Source organism: Fundulus heteroclitus, chromosome 11 (genome assembly GCF_011125445.2).
Source record: "Fundulus heteroclitus isolate FHET01 chromosome 11, MU-UCD_Fhet_4.1, whole genome shotgun sequence".
In the NCBI taxonomy this organism is placed as follows: Eukaryota; Metazoa; Chordata; class Actinopteri; order Cyprinodontiformes; family Fundulidae; genus Fundulus; species Fundulus heteroclitus.
The window spans coordinates 18,466,584-18,485,103 of record NC_046371.1 but is presented as its reverse complement, the minus strand read 5'-3'; the positions used below and the strand labels follow the sequence as shown (position 1 = coordinate 18,485,103).

Sequence of the window (18,520 nt, the reverse complement as noted above, 5' to 3'; positions counted from 1 at the left end):
ATGACTTCTAATTACTGTTAAATTTCCAAATAATTTATTAATAATTAGATACTGACATATGAAGGCAATCCCTAAAAGTATTTTAAATGAATGAAATGAAAAGAAACATGATTTTGTATGCAATGTTATGAAAAACAACAGTCTTTATTCAACAAAGGAAAAAATGTTAACATGTTTTCATAATAAAGACATTTTACATTAGGCCATAAAATAAAAGATATGGAAATATAAGAAACGTTATTAACCAACATTATCATCAACAGAAATTGAATACTACTTTGGCATTTACATACCAAATGTTCATAGAAAGGATTTTTTTATTTGCTTGGTTGTATGTTCGTTTTCATTTTAAAATATATGTAAAATATATGATCAAATATGTTCTGCTAATAATCAGATGCAAACATATTTGCATTTTGCTCAAAGAAAATGGGTTAACATAAAACTAAAGCTACCACACAAAGTGGATCCCAGGGTTTTTTTTTTATATAATGCAGCAAATGTTAGAGAAAATCCAGTCTGGGAAAATGTTTCATTACTCAACAATATTGATGCTTTCCAACACTGAACACACAGCAACATCTGCCTACACAAAATCTATAGAGCAGGCTTTACTGTGCAGATGAGTGGAACCATTTGTGCCTCTGGCAACCATTTGTTCAGAGGGAGAAGGGAACATGATCCATGTCTGTGGAGAGAATGATGTCATGCCTTGGAGATGCCCTTTGGGAACATCAAGTCTAACAGTGTTTGTGTGAAACTCCTCATTAGTATAAAAGCTACTATATATATATATATATATATATATATATATATATATATATATATATATATATATATATATATATATATATATATATATATATATTTCAAATAATAAATATATTTCATTGAGATAGCATATCACTTCTGGATTTTAGTTTTGTGAAATAATCAAAGTTACTCACTTTTTTATGGTAATGTTAAGGAGAAGAGATGAGTTCATGCAATGAAGTTAGGTCTTGATAATCAGTTGTGAATGGAACAGCAGGCTGAATAGAAGTCGCCATGCAATCATGCAAAATATACTTTTTTATCTAAACTGCTTATGAGTTACAGGAATTTCACCCAACTGGACTCTAAGTGTTGCAAAAGGACCTAACTATTTGTACAGGCCGGGACCGTCCAGGACGTCACTTTAATTTCATGAGGTGACACTTTATACACTCTCTGGCCATGCTAGAGTTTTAATATATAGATGTTAAATGCATCCAATATACCTTAAATCCAACCTAAAGTGGAAAAAGCCACATATACAAATTCCACCATCACATGATTTATTGAACAAAGATGAACCAAAAATGAAAAAAGAATTTTGTAGAAATACATACCATGAGTCCTGTGTATATAATTTGGAATTTTTAATCTTAGCTTTCTGAGAGCATTTGCATAACTTAAATTATTCCCTCTATAGTGCCTTGCGGAGACATTCGTAACCATATTTCATACTTGGTTGTAATTATAACCAAAAACATTTGATGATTTTTTTTGAACTATCTCAACACAAAGTTGTTTTAAAACACAAAAATCCAGTAAAATACATCAGGTTTGTGGTTAATTTGTGAGGAAGAGTTAATCAGGTCTAAATACTTTCAGAAGGCACCAAATATATTTTCCTTTTTTTCACTGAATTAAAATCATTCCCTATTATGGGGTGATTATTTCCCCCCAGCCGTCACACAGTAGTCAGTGGGTGTAGTTTCTGCAGGCAGCTGTTTGCTTGACAGCTCTCTAGTGGAAAGCTTTCAACACAGAAATGTGATCTTATTAGACTACAATGATAGGGAGGATTTTCCAAGTCATCTGATGAAAGGCAAGGACAGGAAAAAGAGCCAAAGCTTTGAACGGACTGAGGGAGGGAGATTAAGGATAAGGTTTATGTATTTCCTCTTCCATTTGCTCAGATCTTTCCAATGTAAACTTCAGGCATTCCTGCTGCACAGGTTGAGGAGTCGTGATAATATGGAGATCTTTTCAATGAGCAGCGATGCATAATATTATAAACATAATAGCTCTTATTACGTTTTTACAATATTAGGAGAATGGAATGGTAGAATGCCAAAGCAAAAGAAATGTAAACATTTAAATGTGACCTTCAAATGACATAAGAGTCAAAATCAGAATATGTAGCATTTAGCCACATTTACTCTGATGCCCCTGAATTTAATATACTGCGACCAATTGTCTTCAAAGAATATCTTATAAGTAAAAAAAAAACATATGTGAGTGATTTATTTTCAGTATAAATGAAACTGTTCCGTAAAGGCCTAAGATAATTGTTAAAGAACATTAGTTAACAAACAGCATCACGAAGATCAATGTCAGTTTAACACATAAATATATAATATATTTAAATCCCAGAAAGGTATATGATTATTACTAAGTAGGTTATTATGATTATTACTAAGTAGGTGCTTCGGACAATATGGGCAAGTAAAATAACCCGTCACAGTGTTATCAGTGGTCCATATCACAGTTGGAATCAAACCTCCAGCCGTTCCTAATCCTGATGATCAGTGATCCATTGGCAACAGAACCCTATCAGTAGATTAGTCCTACTAAACTGTTGAGATTGCCTTTGAACCTTTGACTATGTGATTGGAGGTACATTAGAGTACACACTGGTGGAGACTACTTGATCCCAGACCCCTGATAATTGTTTTTGTATTTTAAAATCTATTTAAATTGTCTACCCCTGGGGATATTGTTAAGAAAAGAAGTAAGTTAGAACGACTGCTACACATCTAAACAATATTGACAGAAGTTAACTTTGTTTGGTTTTGGATTTCTTCCTTGTGCAGCATAGAAATCTTGTAATAGCAAAAACAGACAAGAGGAAGACCATTGCAGCAGTCATCAAAAAAACTAGTACGTCCAAGGAATGGTATGAGTACCAAGGCATCTTGTAAGCCTGTGTACGTAGGTGAGGGGCCCCTTTGTGGCGCATCACATACTCTACCCAGAAAGTGGCCTGATCCATGGGTGGCATTGGCTGATCTCTGTGTAAACGTGACAGTGTTTGCATGTTCTGCCTGTAGCTGTCTTTGTAGAGCAGTTCTTTAATAGTTTTCTCAAATTCTTGACCATTAACATCAGCTAGTTGAATGATCTTTGCAGCTCCTCTTTCCAGCAAACGTAGAAGGTTGTCATACTGGTCAAAGAACAAGGGTATGCCAAGCACAGGTACTCCATAGTAAATGGCTTCCTGGACTCCATTTGTTCCTCCGTGAGCTACAAAGACTTTTGTTTGTGGGTGGCCAAGTAGGTCCTTCTGTGGCATCCAGTCCACTATTAGAGTGTTGTTGCCCAGAGTAGAGGGACGGTCTCCCCTGTGCCTCCAGATCACCTGATAAGAAAAAGCACAAATGGTTCAATGCTCACCAGATTTCATTCAAATTGCACAATACAAGCGCAGTACAGCATATGTTATAATCTTCATGGCAAATTTTCTTCAAAGCTATGAAACCTATGACTATGTTTATATGAAACAAATCAAGATTTACCCTGGCATTATTTTTCAAAGAGGAATTAAAAAAAATAGTTTTCAAACAAAACATCTTACATAGAAATGTCTTTTAAAAACCAAGCAGTAAGTCCCATTTGAATGATGCTACTCAATGTTATCTGGATTTGCAGTGTCTAATTGTTGAATATAGGTAACAGCTTGTTTTTTTGGATAAAAAAAAAAAAACTTGTTAAGTAGAATACAACATTAATTAATATCAACGCAGAGAAAGGATGGAGTGAACACTTTTGTTAAAAAATATCTTCTAGACAGAAAATGAGGCAAAGATATGTGGAAATAAGAAGATGAGTACAGTCATCTCAAGTAAACAGCAAGACCCTTGAGGTTCCTGCTGCTACTGTTTTTTAGCATAAAGTTAATCTCGTTGGAAATAGCTTTGTTTCAAAGTGGTTTTTACTTTGTGTGTTTTCTGTTTGTACAAATGTCTTAATATATGCAGATCCTGTCATAGTTTGTGTTTTGTTTAGTTTTAGTTTTGAACTTTTCTTCATTTAGCATGTCACTCCTCCATCACCAGCCATTAACCAGTCAGTTCAGTCCACTTCCAGCCACCACCCTCCTCTACATCAGCTCAACCAGGTGCAGTTAATTTGTTTTTAACTCCGGTCGCCTGTGCATCCCCTTACTTATACCCGCCTCAGCCTACTCTTCTCTGCCGTATCATTACAAACCGCCGGTGAGTCATATCTAGCGTTCTCTGTCTGCCTGCCTGCCCGCCTGTCCTTGATCCGATCCGTTTTCTGTCTCCTGTTTTTCTGAGCTTGCCTTGTCCCTGTCGGATCTGATTGCTAGCCGGTTAACAGACCTGTTTCTGTGCCCTGACTTTGCTCTTGGATTCCGCTCTGGACAATCTCCACACTTCTGATCACCTGGCTTGACTTTGGTCTGGTTTCTGAACTACAGACTCTAATTATCCTTTTTGCCATGCTGCCTGTCATTCCGGTTTTGTCAATAAACCACCTGTAAAAGTCACCTACTTCGTCTGGCTGAATTCTGGGTCCTCCGTTTCTGTTTCATGACCAATCTCATTAAATCAAAAACTGCTCTTGCATATCTTAAGCTCTCACTGGGACAAATTTGTTTCGCCATGTCATAGCCAAACCGTGCATAAGGATTTTAACTTCCTCTCCATCCACCACCTGTGACGTATTAGTTATATGTGCCATTTTAGGCCAAAACTGTACTGTATGATGCAGTGGGGAAACTACCTGTAGATGGACTTATGGAGTCTGATACACCTAACAGCTTGATAACTGTAGAGGTGTTAGACCCTCACAAACAACACAGACGATTGCACGGAAAACAGTGACACAATCACTGCATGGCTCCATAATTTAAAGGAAGCTGTTTTGGTGACACGCTTGTTGGAAAGAACATGCTTAGGCATGCCGGTGCACCTCAGAGCAGCAAAGCTAGTCAGAACCATAGACCCAACGATAATGCCTATTTGAATGCTGCAAGAATTGAAAATTTCAATTCACTCATCCCTGTGGTAAATAACAGGCAGAATACAATCACAATAGAAAGTTTTTTAAGTTCTTGGGTAGGGTGGCAGATTGCCAGAGCTTCATACAACATTTCTCCTGACTTCCTCCTCCTAACCGAATAAATCCCTGTATGGATCTTTACTTTATGAAAATAAATTTAATCTGAAAACTTGAATATTAAGTAACTGGAGTCTGTTTTCATGGACACGTTCAATTACCTGTTTCTAAAATAACACAGAGAAAGTAAACATGAAAGAGATTAAACAAATAGCATGTGTTACCTTTTGGGGCATCTTGGCAAAAACACTGGCAATTTCATCTGCAACCTCTTTGGGTAATGCGTTAACCAAAGTTCCCAGAGTCATAATGATGACCCCATGCTCCCCTGCACTCTGAACAAACTCCTCCAGGTCTGCTGGCAGAGGCTGTGCAGGCTTGCACTGGAACCCTCCAATGTAGACAACATTTGGCATTGTTGGCCGAGGGAATTCAAAGACAAAATCTGACCTGAAGAGCCAAATGTCTGCATCTTGAAGCAGTGAGACAATGTCACACCCACCCTCAAAATGTTTAACACACATATCAGCATAGATAGGTCCCACGAGAAACTTCTCCTGGAAGAATATGATGCTATAGAAAAACAGGTTTTTCAGCCTTTGGATGAAATCCATTTTGTCTGTTAAGCCAGATCCAGGTACTGGGATGTAGGAAAGGGGTGAAGGAGCCAACACAAAGTGACCTTCTCCACTAGTTATCCAGCGGACATTAAGGACTAAAGGCAGTTTAAGATATTTAGCTAACACAGGCCCTGGACCCATGGCTGGATCAGCAAGAACCAAATCATATTGGGAATCTTTCAAGCTTTTGACCAAATTTTGATTCTGAAAAATCATAGATGTAGCTTCACACCACATCAAATGGGCTTTGGTAATCATGGAAAGGAAATCCTTAGTGAGCTTCAAGAAAGTCATCAGTGAAGCTCCTTCTCGTTGTGCCTAATGTGAGTTGGAAAACATAAAAAAGTAGTGATTTTTTTTTTATAATACAAACATGACTTCATGAAACAAAAGAAAAGTCTTCATTCGGCCATTAAAATGCAAGGTTTTTGTGAAGAAATAATGTGACATTAAAACGCTTCCACTTTTAATATGGCCTTATTCTGTGCAATTTAACTGAAGATCCAACAAGCCCTTAGAGTTCAAAATGGGGAAAAATGAAAAGTGGCAATAACACGATTGCATAAATGCATACTCTATCACTAATACTGGGTTGAACCAGGGTTCCACATGTGGCAACAGTCTCTGGTATTTTTAACCTGTCAGGTTCCAAAAGGTGCACATCACAAAAAGAACACAAACCTATTGTGAAAGATGAGAGGGTCATCATGAGTCTATCAGATTAACTTTTCCTCAAATAAAACAAGATTTTGTCAATGTTGATGAAATTACAAACAATTGGATTTGGTTAAGAGAGCAAATACTCCCAAGCAGGGATGAGAGACTTCTGCCAATAAGCACCTACCAACAAAGAAATTGGATTAAAAGCTGGTTTAACACAATAATAGTTGAAGTATGGACACTTACCCAATGGGTTTTTTGCAGCCCATTTAATTTGTTCGCCCATCCATCAGACATTTGTTTTTCAGTAAAACTGCACATGGTACATATCACATTAAGGTTGTATAAAAATGATTTAACAAGCTTTCGTTTTGCAAAAGCCTTGCATTTTAACCTGACTGGCCAGACTTTTAAATCCACTTTATTCATAAACACATACCCTCATATGCTCCTGTAGGTATATGTCAAAAAAATTCTCTAGACCTTCGTCCATTTCAATCGTGATGGTTGTGTAGAGGGGGGATTTTTCTGGGATGTACCAGCTTGTGGAGGCCCTGATCACACTGATGTTGTGTCCCCTGGCATGAAGTTCTTCTAGCAGGATCTTCATATTAATCCAGTGGCTGCCATCCACCGGGAAGACTAGTATGTTTCCCCCATCGCAATGGGATGTGCATAGAATCAGGTGTAATGAGAATATAATTATACCCCCAAAACGATTTAGAGGCATGGCTCCTACAATGCCACAAACAGAAATAAACATGTTTCATGAGTATAAATACAAATCAAATTTAAACATTGTTGTTGAAATGCATTTAAAAGTACTTGAACAAGACATATTAAAATACAGTTTCCAATTTGATATGGTTTCTAAGTTCTCTTACCTGATATCGTGAGTGTCAACGGCTGTCCTTAAAACCACACTGACGGTATGTTCAGGGTAATCCAGTAGATATTTGAGTTCAAACTCCAGCTTCAGAGACGACCTGTCCTTTTACTTATGGCACACTACCTGTATAAGGTTCAAATGATAACACCAAATAAATGCTGTTTTGCTTCTTGTGCCGCTTCATTAAGAAAGTTGGATGAACAGCAAGTAGTTCATATGGCTCCTCGTTTCTTTGTGTAGTGTAAGTTTGTGAGGCTGTTTAAAAAAGAACAGTGGTTTTGTCACAAGGGGCCTCTTTCACAAGTTTATTATACTGGGTTACGCAAGGTTAAGCTGCACAAGCTGCACATGCATTTCTGAAAAAAAGGAAAAGAATCATTACTTAGTAGGACCAGGGGTTGCTTTAGGTCAGGCTTGAAGTAGTATGGCTCACCATTGATTATCTAGACTGATGTATACAGTTTTATTTGTTTGTATTATATTGTTTTGTGTGTAAATCTCTAGAAACTAGTGAGAAATTTGCATCTCAGAGCCAAGCAGTTAATCTTTGCACTTAAAAATGCAATGATATCATGTGCTTGATTGGTTAGCAATCCCTCTTGTTAAAAATATTCTGCAGTGGACTGTTTAATATGTAACAAATTCCATCACTGTTATGTCAGACATTAGGAACATTGTTGCTCTACCTATTGATGTAATGCCAAGGACTGAGAACCAGGAAATTCAGCCGAGAACAGGGACCGATTTGAAATGTTTATTGAAATAAATCTACTGGTGGGAAACAGGAGCACTCACAGGAACAACTGCAATTGGAGAACTCAAGATTAAAGCCACTAACCTTCCCAAAAATCAAGGAGAGAGCAATGGATCTGATCAGCTGTCCTAGGTGCTCCGTTTGGATCCAGAGAATGACAATCGAATAGGTGAAGATGTCACCGCAGACATTGTCAATGACTGCACTGGCTGCTTTTATTCAGCAAAACACCTTTAAGTTCAGAAGAGGGAAAGTGGAGGGAAATCTTAGATCCAGGTGATAGGGCAGACGACGGCAGACAGATCCGAAGGGCTAGACAAGGGGCTTGGTCCAAAGAAGACAGAGCATAAGGTCAATGTCTAGCATAATGAGAAATCCGGCAGAGGCAAGACAGGAGAACGCAGAAAACAAGGCTTGGTCAAAAACCGCCAGGGTAGGCAAAGTGTGCTAGATATCTACTCGCACAAGGCTTTCAAATTATCTGGCGACAGGAGTCTGTGAACTAACTGCACTAACAGGTGCAGGCAGTAAGGCTAAATGCACCTCAGCAGCAAGGATCAATGCTGCATGAAATCACCTTAATTACAGTAGAGCCAGAGCAAGAACCATAACAATTGAATAAGTGTCAAAAATTAAAGGAAAAAATCTCATAATTCCACACAGGAATAGATCTACAGATAAAACTCAAAATTATACAAATGAGTATAACTAAAAGTTTAAGTTCTAGGAAACAAATTTGCATTTATGTTTTTTTCATCAGAGCTGATCGTCATCTGTCAGAAGTAACAAATGTGAGTCTACTGTTACAAAACTTCAATAAAACATTATTTTAGATAGTGGTCTGTGGATACACAACACTTCCATTGTTGTTTTATACAAAATGACATTTCTAAAATGCTACCTCAAAGAATGGTGTGTTAGTTTATTTATTTATTTACTTATTTGAAGTGAGAACTGTCTAATAAATGTTGCCATGCATTTGTAATTATCATGTAGAACACGGATATTCAGTTCCAGTCCTCGAGGTCTGGTGTTCTACAACTTTTAGATGTGTCTCCACTTCAACACACCTTAGGCAAATAATCAGGTAAATAGCTGGACTCTGGAGAGCTTCACCATAGACTGAGGAGGTAAGTGACCCCTGATCTCGAATCTTAAAGAAACCCGAATTTCAAAGCAGTCACGGTGTTGGGTATAAAGAGTTTATTTACAAAGACCTGGTGCAAGCAGGAAGCCTTTTCAGGAGCAAGCAGATTTAAAGATCCAAAGAGTCTTTATTGTCACTGTGTGTTACCATGGCGAAACTTGTCTTTGGGCACTCCGGTTCAGAGTACACATAATGAAGGCAACCAGACAAAGAAACAGGCAATGAACAAGGGTTACAATGTTGTTGTTTTTCCTTAGTGTTCAAGAGATATTCAAAAATAAAAGGATGACTCAAAAGTTGTATGACCTAGTTGTTCTTCATGAGTCACAGATAACAGATAATGAGGTAAGAAAAAGTCAAAGTCAAAAGTATTCTAGTGTCACTGCGTGGCAAAAATTCTTTTTGGCTACCGTTTCAGATTACACATAAGGAAGGCAAGAACTGACAAACAAACAGGCGTTGACTGAGGGTTAAATAATTTTTTGTGTTCAGGAAAGTCTCAAATAACAGATAATAAGGTAGTAAGGTGCTTATTGAACAACGATGATTGAGGTCTTGTTTACAGCAATGTGCATTTAGATATTCTGAGACGATAGTGTGCAAGTAGGCAGTAACATTAAGGTGATTGTGGGGTGATTTTAAAGCGTTAGACTGCAGTCTCCCATCAGGGGCCAATTGCTTTAGCTGAAAAGTGTGTCAACTCTAAGAATCTTACATCTAGACTAAAAATGGAAAGCCTGTTGTTCATGCCAGGAATCACAGTAAACACTGGGGGCTGAGCACCCCTAAAGGTCAGATCCTAGAATCGCCCCTGACGGACAATATCAGTAGATTACTCCTACTAAACTGTTAAGATTGCCCTTGAACCTTTGACTATGTGACTGGAGGTACATAGGAGTAAACACTAGTGATGAGAGACAACTTAATCCCTCACCCCTGATAAGTGCATTTGTATTTAAAAAATATAATTTACATTGTCTACCCCTGGGGATATTGTAAAAAGAAAAAAAAAAAGATTTATATACATTTTTCTTGGAAAAGTAAATTTGTACGACTGCTATACATCTAAACAAGATTGACAGAAGTTAACTTTGTTTGGTTTTGGATTTCTTCCTTGTGCAGCATAGAAATCTTGTAATAGCAAAAACAGACAAGAGGAAGACCATTGCAACAGTCATCAAAAAAACTAGTACGTCCAAGGAATGGTATGAGTACCAAGGCATCTTGTAAGCCTGTGTACGTAGGTGAGGGGCCCCTTTGTGGCGCATCACATACTCTACCCAGAAAGTGGCCTGATCCATGGGTGGCACTGGCTGATCTCTGTGTAAATGGGACAGTCTTTGCATGTTCTGCCTGTAGCTGTCTTTATAGAGCACTTCCTTAAGACCTCCTTCAAAGGTGTGGCCACTAACTTCATGAAGCTGAATAATCTTTGCAGCTCCTCTTTCCTGCAAACGTAGAAGGTTGTCATACTGGTCAAAGAACAAGGGTATGCCAAGCACAGGTACTCCATAGTAAATGGCTTCCTGGACTCCATTTGTTCCTCCGTGAGCTACAAAGACTTTGATCTGTGGGTGGCCAAGAAGATCCTTCTGTGGCATCCAGTCCACTATTAGAGTGTTGTTGCCCAGAGTAGAGGGACGGTCTCCCCTGTGCCTCCAGATCACCTGATAAGAAAAAGCACAAATGGTTCAATGCTCACCAGATTTCATTCAAATTGCACAATACAAGCGCAGTACAGCATATGTTATAATCTTCATGGCAAATTTTCTTCAAAGCTATGAAACCTATGACTATTTTTATATGAAACAAATCAAGATTTACCCTGACATAATTTTTCAAAGTGGATTTTTTAAATTCCATTTTTTCATACAAAACATCTTCCATAGAAATGTGTTTTAAAAACCAAGCAGTGAGTACCATTTGAATGATGCTACTCAATGTTATATGGATTTGCAGTGTCTGATTGTTGAACATAGGTACCAGCTTGTTTTTGGGATAAAAAAAAAACTTGTTAAGTAGAATAAGACGTTAATCAAAATCAACACAGAAAAAGGATGGAGTGAGCCTTTTTGTTAAAAAAAGATGTTGTATGCAGAAAACGAGGCCAAGACTTGTGGAAATAAGAAGATGAGAGTAGTCAGCTCAAGTAAACAGCAAGACCATCGAGGTTCCTGCTTCTGCTGTTTTTTTTTTTTTTAGTATAAAGTTCATCCTGTTGGAAATAGCTTTATTTCAAAGTGGTTTTTACTTTGTGTGTTTTCTGTTAGTACAAATGTCAATTAATATATGCAGATCCCATTAAATCAATAACTGCTCTTGCATATCTTAAGCTCTTTCTGGGACAAATTTGTTTTCTCCATGTCATTGTGAGGGTTAGTGCTGTCGAACCCGAAATTCAGCCGGACACAGAGTTATGTAAAAGGTGTTTATCGCAAAAGGCAAAAACAAACCAGGAGATGCAGGTGTTTATCAGTTTTAGCCCAAGCTGGTGGAGCACGGAGACAGACTGAAAAAAAGCATGGCCGCAGGGCACGAGCAATGACATGTGAGATGAACTGATATGAAATGACGATCTGGTAATGAGTGATTCGGGTATAGGAAGGCAGGTGAACAGGTGAGCAGAATTGGAACTAAATTAGTAACAACATGGTCTGGGCAAATGACTGAACTGACACACCTAACAGGAGTTTTCTCAGAATAATGCCTTGGATGTAATATTCTGGTTTCTGTTCGGGTTTTATTTTTTAGTCATTTTACTCTCCTGCTTTAGGTTCTCTGCTTGCTTTGAGTTTTTGTCCTGCCTGGGTTTTTATTTACTGTTATGTTATCTGGTTTTGTTCTCTGTTTTAGTCTAAGCTTTATTTTCTGTTTTAGGTTTTTTCTTTAGAGTGATTTTGTTTCTTTGTAAGTTGTGTGTGTAGTTTGTTTCTGTCCTCTTGTCTTGTCAGCTTTTTAGATTTGTCTGTTCTTGTTTTGAGCCTCAGCACTGATGTCTGGTCTAATTACCCACTCTGCACACCTGCCTTACTCCACCCCTGTTGCAATCATCTCTGACCGGTTTCACCTGCTTCCACCTCCATATAAACAGTTGAGACCAGACATCAGTGCCAGGTCGTCTGTTTGAGTATGGGTGAGTCTCCTCCTGCAAGTTTCTGTTTATTGGTTTACTTTTGGATTTTTGACCCCTTGTCCCCAGAGATCTGAGCCACACTGTTCCTGTCTGTTCCTGTCCTGCCTGCCACGCTAGTCTGTTAATTTTTGTGCCATTTTTTGGATCGACGGTCCTTTTTGGTTTTTTTCCCTGTTTTGCCTTTTGTTAATAAAAGATCTAATTGAACCTCTGCTGGTCTGGCTGAATTATGGGTCCCCTGCCTCCGATTCATGACATTGGAAGCTTCATGACTGTAGAGGCGTTAGACACATAACACAGACAATTGCATAGAAAATAGTGTGACAATCACTGCATGACTCCATAATTTAAAGGAGACTGCTTTGGTGACACGATTGTTGGAAAGAACATGCTTAGGCATGCATGTGCACTTTAGAGCAGCAAAGCAGCAGCACTTCAGAGCAGCAAAGAAATGATAATGGCTATTTGAATGCTGCAACAATCAAACTAAATAACAGGTAGCACAGGCTCACAACAAAAAGTGTTTAAGTTCTTGGCCGTGTCAGAGCTCCATACAACATACATTTCTCCTGACTTCCTCCTCCCCACTGAATAAATCCCTGTATGGATCTTTACGTTGTGAACACACATTTCATCTGAAAACTTGAATATTAAGTAACTGCAGTCTGTTTTCATGGAAACGTTCAATTACCTGTTTCTAAAATAACGCAGAGAAAGTAAACATGAAAGAGATTAAACAAATAGCATGTGTTACCTTTTGGGGCATCTTGGCAAAAACACTGGCAATTTCATCTGCAACCTCTTTGGGTAATGCGTTTACCAAAGTTCCCAGAGTCATAATGATGACCCCATGTTCTCCTGCACTCTGAACAAACTCCTCCAGGTCCGCTGGCAGAGGCTGTGCAGGCTTGCACTGGAACCCTCCAATGTAGACAATGTTTGGCATTGTTGGCCGAGGGAATTCAAAGACAAAATCTGACCTGAAGAGCCAGATGTCTGCATCTTGAAGCAGTGAGATAATGTCACATCCACCCTCTATATATTTATCACACATATCAGCATAGATAGGTCCCACGAGAAACTCCTGGAACAATATGATGCTATAGAAAAACAGGTTTTTCAGCCTTTGGATGAAATTCATTTTGTCTGTTAAGCCAGATCCAGGTACTGGGATGTAGGAAAGGGGTGAAGGAGCCAACACAAAGTGACCTTCTCCACTAGTTATCCAGCGGACATTAAGGACTAAAGGCAGTTTAAGATATTTAGCTAACAAAGGCCCTGAACCCATGGCTGGATCAGCAAGAACCAAATCATATTGGGAATCTTTTAAGCTTTTAACCAAATTCTGATTCTGAAAAATCTTAGCTGTAGCATCACACCACACCAAATGGGCTTTGGTAATCATGGAAAGGGAATTCTTAGTGAGCTTCAAGTAAGTCATCAGTGAAGCGCCTTCTCGTTGTGCCTAAAGTGAGTTGGGAAACATAAAAAATTAGTGAAGAATATAATTAACATCATACAAAGCATGACTTCATGAAACACAAAAGAAATGTCTTCATTTGGCCATTAAAATGCAAGGTTTTTGTGAAGAAATAATGTGACATTAAAACGTTTCTACTTCTCTAATATGGCATTTATCCTGTGCAATTTAACTGAAGAACAAACAAACCTTTAGAGTTTGTCAGGGTGCAGCTTTGCCTGCTGCAACTCTCTCCTCCCACACAGCTCCGTCCCACTCTGCCCAATCATCTACACCTGTTCAGCTACTAATCATCCTGGACTGTTTCCACCTGCAAGCTTCACTACTTGAACCCTCCTCAGTCAGCTCTTCTCCACCAGTCCGTCTTCAATCGTCTGACGCACCTCAGTCAGAGATATTCCCTTGTCTGTTTGAGCGTCAACTCTCCCTAGTCTGCCAACCAGATATTTTCCCACGTCTGGCTGCCAGAGTTTCCCTCGCCTGCGCCTGTCTGCACCTCCATGGGTTCTCCCTGCTGAGCTGCCGATTCTCCTGCTACTTCAGCGTTCCAGCGAATCAAGTGACCTCTCTGTGGAGCTGCTGATTCTCCTGCTAGCCCTGGATTCTCCTGCATTCTCTCACCTGCTCTGGAGGCTTCCTGGTTCCTGCAGCGCAGCACTCGCAGCACTCGCAGCACTCCAGCGTCCTCCGGTCCTTCAGCTTTCTCCAGTCCTTCAGCTCCAGTGTTCCCCGTTCCATCTTCTCCACCCCGGTAAAGACTCTGGTCCTCTCATACACTAACCAAAACCTTCAATAAACCGCCTCTTAACAGAGTCTGTGTGTGTGAGTGCTCGGGTTTACTGAGACAAATCCTGACAGAGTTAAAAATGGAAAGAAAGTGGCAATAACATGATAAATGCATACCATTACACTAATACTGGGTTGAACCAGGGTTCCAGTATCAGTCTCTGATATTTTTAACCTGTCAGGACTAAGGACTAGGACTAAAAGACATAAGCTCTTTCTTTCAAAGTAAACGTCTTGGCATGGCAATTAAAAAAAGCATGCCCTTGTGGAAGATTGCGTTATGGGCAGATAAAGTGTAGCTTGAATTTTTGACCACTAATTCCAAAAGTTTATTTTGGCACAAAAACACCAGTGCACATCACAAAACAGAACACAAATCCGATTGTGAAAGATGATAGTGTCATGATTCTGTTAATTACTTTTTGTCAGGGTGCAGTTTTGCCTGCTGAACCCTGAGCAGTTTCCAGCACCTTCTTCCTCCAGCCCAGCTCTGACTCCACTCAGCCTAATCCTCTACACCTGTTCACCCTCCAATCACCCTGGACTCTCTCCACCTGCTTGCTCAACTATAAAGACTCACTCCAGTCAGCTCCTCACTGCCGGTCTGTCTTCAATCATCTGAAGCCTTCAGTCAGAGATTCTCCCACGTCTGGCTGAGCATCAACCAGATATGTTCCCACATCTGGTTACCAGAGCTTCCCGCGCCTGTCTGCACCTCCAAGTGATCTCTCAACTATGCTGCCAGTTTCCCCTGTTACTCCAGCATTCCAGTGCTCCAAGTAAGCTGTCTGCTGCCCTGCTGAACCTGCTGCAGCCCCCGTGTCTTAAGAACTCTCTCAGCTGCTCTGCTGGATTTGCTGCAGCCCCCGTGTCTCAATAACACTCTGCTGCGTTCCTGGTCCTTCTGCAGCCCCTGTGTTCCAAGAACCCTCTCTGCTGCACTGCTGGATCCACTGCAGCCCCAGCGTTCTATGGACTATCTCTCTGCTGAGCTGCTGATTGTCGGCGCTGCCCCCACTGCTCTCCAGCTCTCTCCAGTCCTTCAGCACCTCCAGTCCTTCGGCTCCTGCATTCACCTTCCACCTGCTCCATTCTGGTATAGACTCTGTTTCTCCTCCCTCCACAACCCATCCTTCCTTCAATAAACACTCAGAACTAAGCTCCCCATAGAATAAGTCCCATAGCTGGGAGAAGGGTGCCCAGACCCCTGCAGCAGCCTCTGTCCAGCCCCAGTATATCAGATGCGGTGAATGACCTTCCCCCCATTAATTCCTCCTGACCGCTCCCAAGCACATCCTCCAGCACCTGAACCTCACTACCCCAAGGCGCCACCTCCAGCCAGAGCGCCATATGTAGAAGAGTCCCAGCTATGGGACTTCTTCTATGGGGACAGGGACGATCTGTTCCCTAACTGGTCCGTTCCTGCAGGTGATGGAGCATCACACGCCATGGCCCAAGTCTGCGTGGGTGTGCATGTTCCGCCACCACCGGCCTTCGCCGCCACTGCACCTGCTGCTGCACCTGCTGCTGCACCTGCTGCTGCACCTGCTGCTGCACCTGCTGCTGCACCGTCTGGCTCCTCCCGGCGTAGATGCTGGGTTCGCCGGTGCTGGATTCAGCACGAGGCCTCCGAGGGTTCTGCTCTACCTCAGTCCGAGTTCTCTGACGTCCCTAAGTCCCGAAAGGGGGTCCAGGTGGACCCGCCTCCACTCGTCGCTCTCAAGTCCCGAGAGGGGGTCCAGGAGGACCCACCTTCAGCCTCTGTCCTCCGCCGGCTCCATCTCTCAAAGCCGCCACCGCCGCTCTCAAAGCCGCCACCGCTCCCAAGCCGCCGCTCTCAAGCCGCTGCCGCTCTCAAAGCCGCTTCTCAAAGCCGCTTCTCAAGTCTCCTGAGCTGCTGTCTGAGGTCTCCAGTGCACCCTAGTTGCTGTCTGAGTTATACGACATTCTCAAGTGTTCTCAAGTTCCTGTGTTCCCCACGTTCTCAAGGTTCCAGAGTTCCTGCTGCTCTCTAAGTTCCTGAGTCCCAGGGCTCTCCAAGTTCCTGAGTTCATTTGAGTTTCCTCAAATGAAACAACATTTTGTCAGTGTGGGTGAAATTATGAACATTTGGATTTGGTTAAGAAAGCAAATACTCCCAAGCAGGGATGAGAGACTTTTGCTAATAACCTCCTACCAACAAAGAATGAATGCTGAAATTGGATTAAAAGGCGGTTCAACACAATAATAGTTACGGTATGGACATTTGGGATTTTTTTGATGCCCATTTAATTTGTTCCCCCATCCATCAGACATTTGTTTTTCACTACAATTGCACAGAGTACATATCACATTAAAGCTGGAAAGGTATAGACATGTTTTAACAAGCTTTCATTTTGCAAAAGCCTTGCATTTTAACCTGACTGCCCAGACTTTAAATCCACTTTATTAATAAACACATACCCTCATATGCTCCTGTAGGTATATGTCAAAAAAGTTTTCTTGACCTTCGTCCATTTCAATCGTGATGGTTGTGTAGAGGGGGGATTTTTCTGGGATGTACCAGCTTGTGGAGGCCCTGATCACACTGATGTTGTGTCCCCTGGCATGAAGTTCTTCTAGCAGGATCTTCATATTAATCCAGTGGCTGCCATCCACAGGGAAGACTAGTATGTTTCCCCCATCGCAATGGGATGTGAATAGAATCAGGTGTAATGAGAATATAATTATACCCCCAAAACGATTTAGAGACATGGCTCCTACAATGCCACAAACAGAAATAAATATATTTCATTAGTATAGAGATAAGTCAAATTTAAACATTGTTGCTGAAATGCATTTAAAAGTACTTGAACAACACAGATTTTAATACGGTTTCCAATTTGATATAGTTTCTTAGTTTGCTTACCTGATATCAGGAGTGGCAACGGCTGTCCTTAAAACCACACTGACAGTATGTTCAGGGTAATCCAGTAGATCCAAATTTGAGTTCAAACTCCTGCTTCAGAGACGATCTGTTCTTTTGCTTGTAAATATGGTACACTACCTGTATAAGTAGCTGTTTAAGATTCTAATGATAACACCAAATAAATGCTGTTTTGTTTCTTATGCCGCTTCATCAAGAAAGCTGTATAAACAGCAAAAGTTATTTGTATGGCACCTCCTTTCTTTCTTTCTTTCTTTGTGTAGTGTAAGTTTGTGAGCCTGTTGAAACAAGAATCGTGGTTATGTCACCGATTAAATTTTTCAAAACTTTATTAGAGCAGGTTACACAAGTTTAAGCTGCATATGCAATTCTGAAGAAATGGTCCTACTGAGTCATTACTCAGTAGGACCAGGGGTTATTTTAAGTCAGGCTTGAAGTAGTATGGATCATCATTGATTATCTAGACTGATGTATACATTTATAAACTCTATTTGTAATTGTGCTTGTAAATCTCTAGAAACTAGTGAGAAATGTGCGTCTCTGTGTTGACTCTGAGATGCAAATTTGATCTTATCTCTTACCTTCAACTTTCAATTGTGTCATATTTGTTTGATTGTTTAGCAATCTCTTGTGTTAAAAATATTGTTGGCTTGACTGTTTAATATGTGGCAAATTCCATCACTGTTATGTCAGAAATTAGAAACATTGTTGCTCTACCCACTAATGCAATGCCAAGAACTGAGAATCAGGATTTTAAGCCGAAAACAGGGAGAGATTTAAACTGTTTATCAAAATAAATCTATTGGTGGGAAACAGGAGCACTCACAAGACCGACTGCAAATGGAAAACTCAAGAGTAAAGCCACTGACCTTCCCAAAAGTCAGGGAGAGAGCAATGCTTTTGATAAGCTGTCCCAGGAGCTCTGTTTTGATCCAGAGAGTGACAGTCGAATGGGTGAGGACGTCACCGCAGACAGGGTTAAAACAAGGAAAGTCAGGGAGATCCAAAAGGTGTGAACAAGGTCTGTGACAGTGTAC

The 18,520-nt window shown here is 40.4% G+C and overlaps 2 protein-coding genes across 2 annotated transcripts; both read right to left on the bottom strand.

Annotated features, from left to right (window-relative positions):
* Positions 1–1,299: 1,299 nt before the first annotated feature.
* Positions 1,300–7,667, bottom strand: LOC118564551 (UDP-glucuronosyltransferase 2C1-like). Its single transcript, XM_036143037.1, has 4 exons — positions 7,274–7,667; positions 6,829–7,124; positions 5,334–6,047; positions 1,300–3,385 (listed from the first exon to the last, which is right to left on the bottom strand). The coding sequence occupies exons 2-4, from the start codon at positions 7,117–7,119 to the stop codon at positions 2,804–2,806; spliced, it is 1,587 nt and encodes a 528-aa protein (XP_035998930.1). The 5' UTR covers positions 7,120–7,124; positions 7,274–7,667; the 3' UTR covers positions 1,300–2,803.
* A 1,553-nt stretch (positions 7,668–9,220) lies between these two features.
* Positions 9,221–17,715, bottom strand: LOC118564552 (UDP-glucuronosyltransferase 2C1-like). The gene is made up of 4 exons (XM_036143038.1): positions 17,466–17,715; positions 17,021–17,316; positions 13,067–13,777; positions 9,221–10,846 (listed from the first exon to the last, which is right to left on the bottom strand). The coding sequence occupies exons 2-4, from the start codon at positions 17,309–17,311 to the stop codon at positions 10,265–10,267; spliced, it is 1,584 nt and encodes a 527-aa protein (XP_035998931.1). The 5' UTR covers positions 17,312–17,316; positions 17,466–17,715; the 3' UTR covers positions 9,221–10,264.
* Between the last annotated feature and the right edge of the window lie 805 nt (positions 17,716–18,520).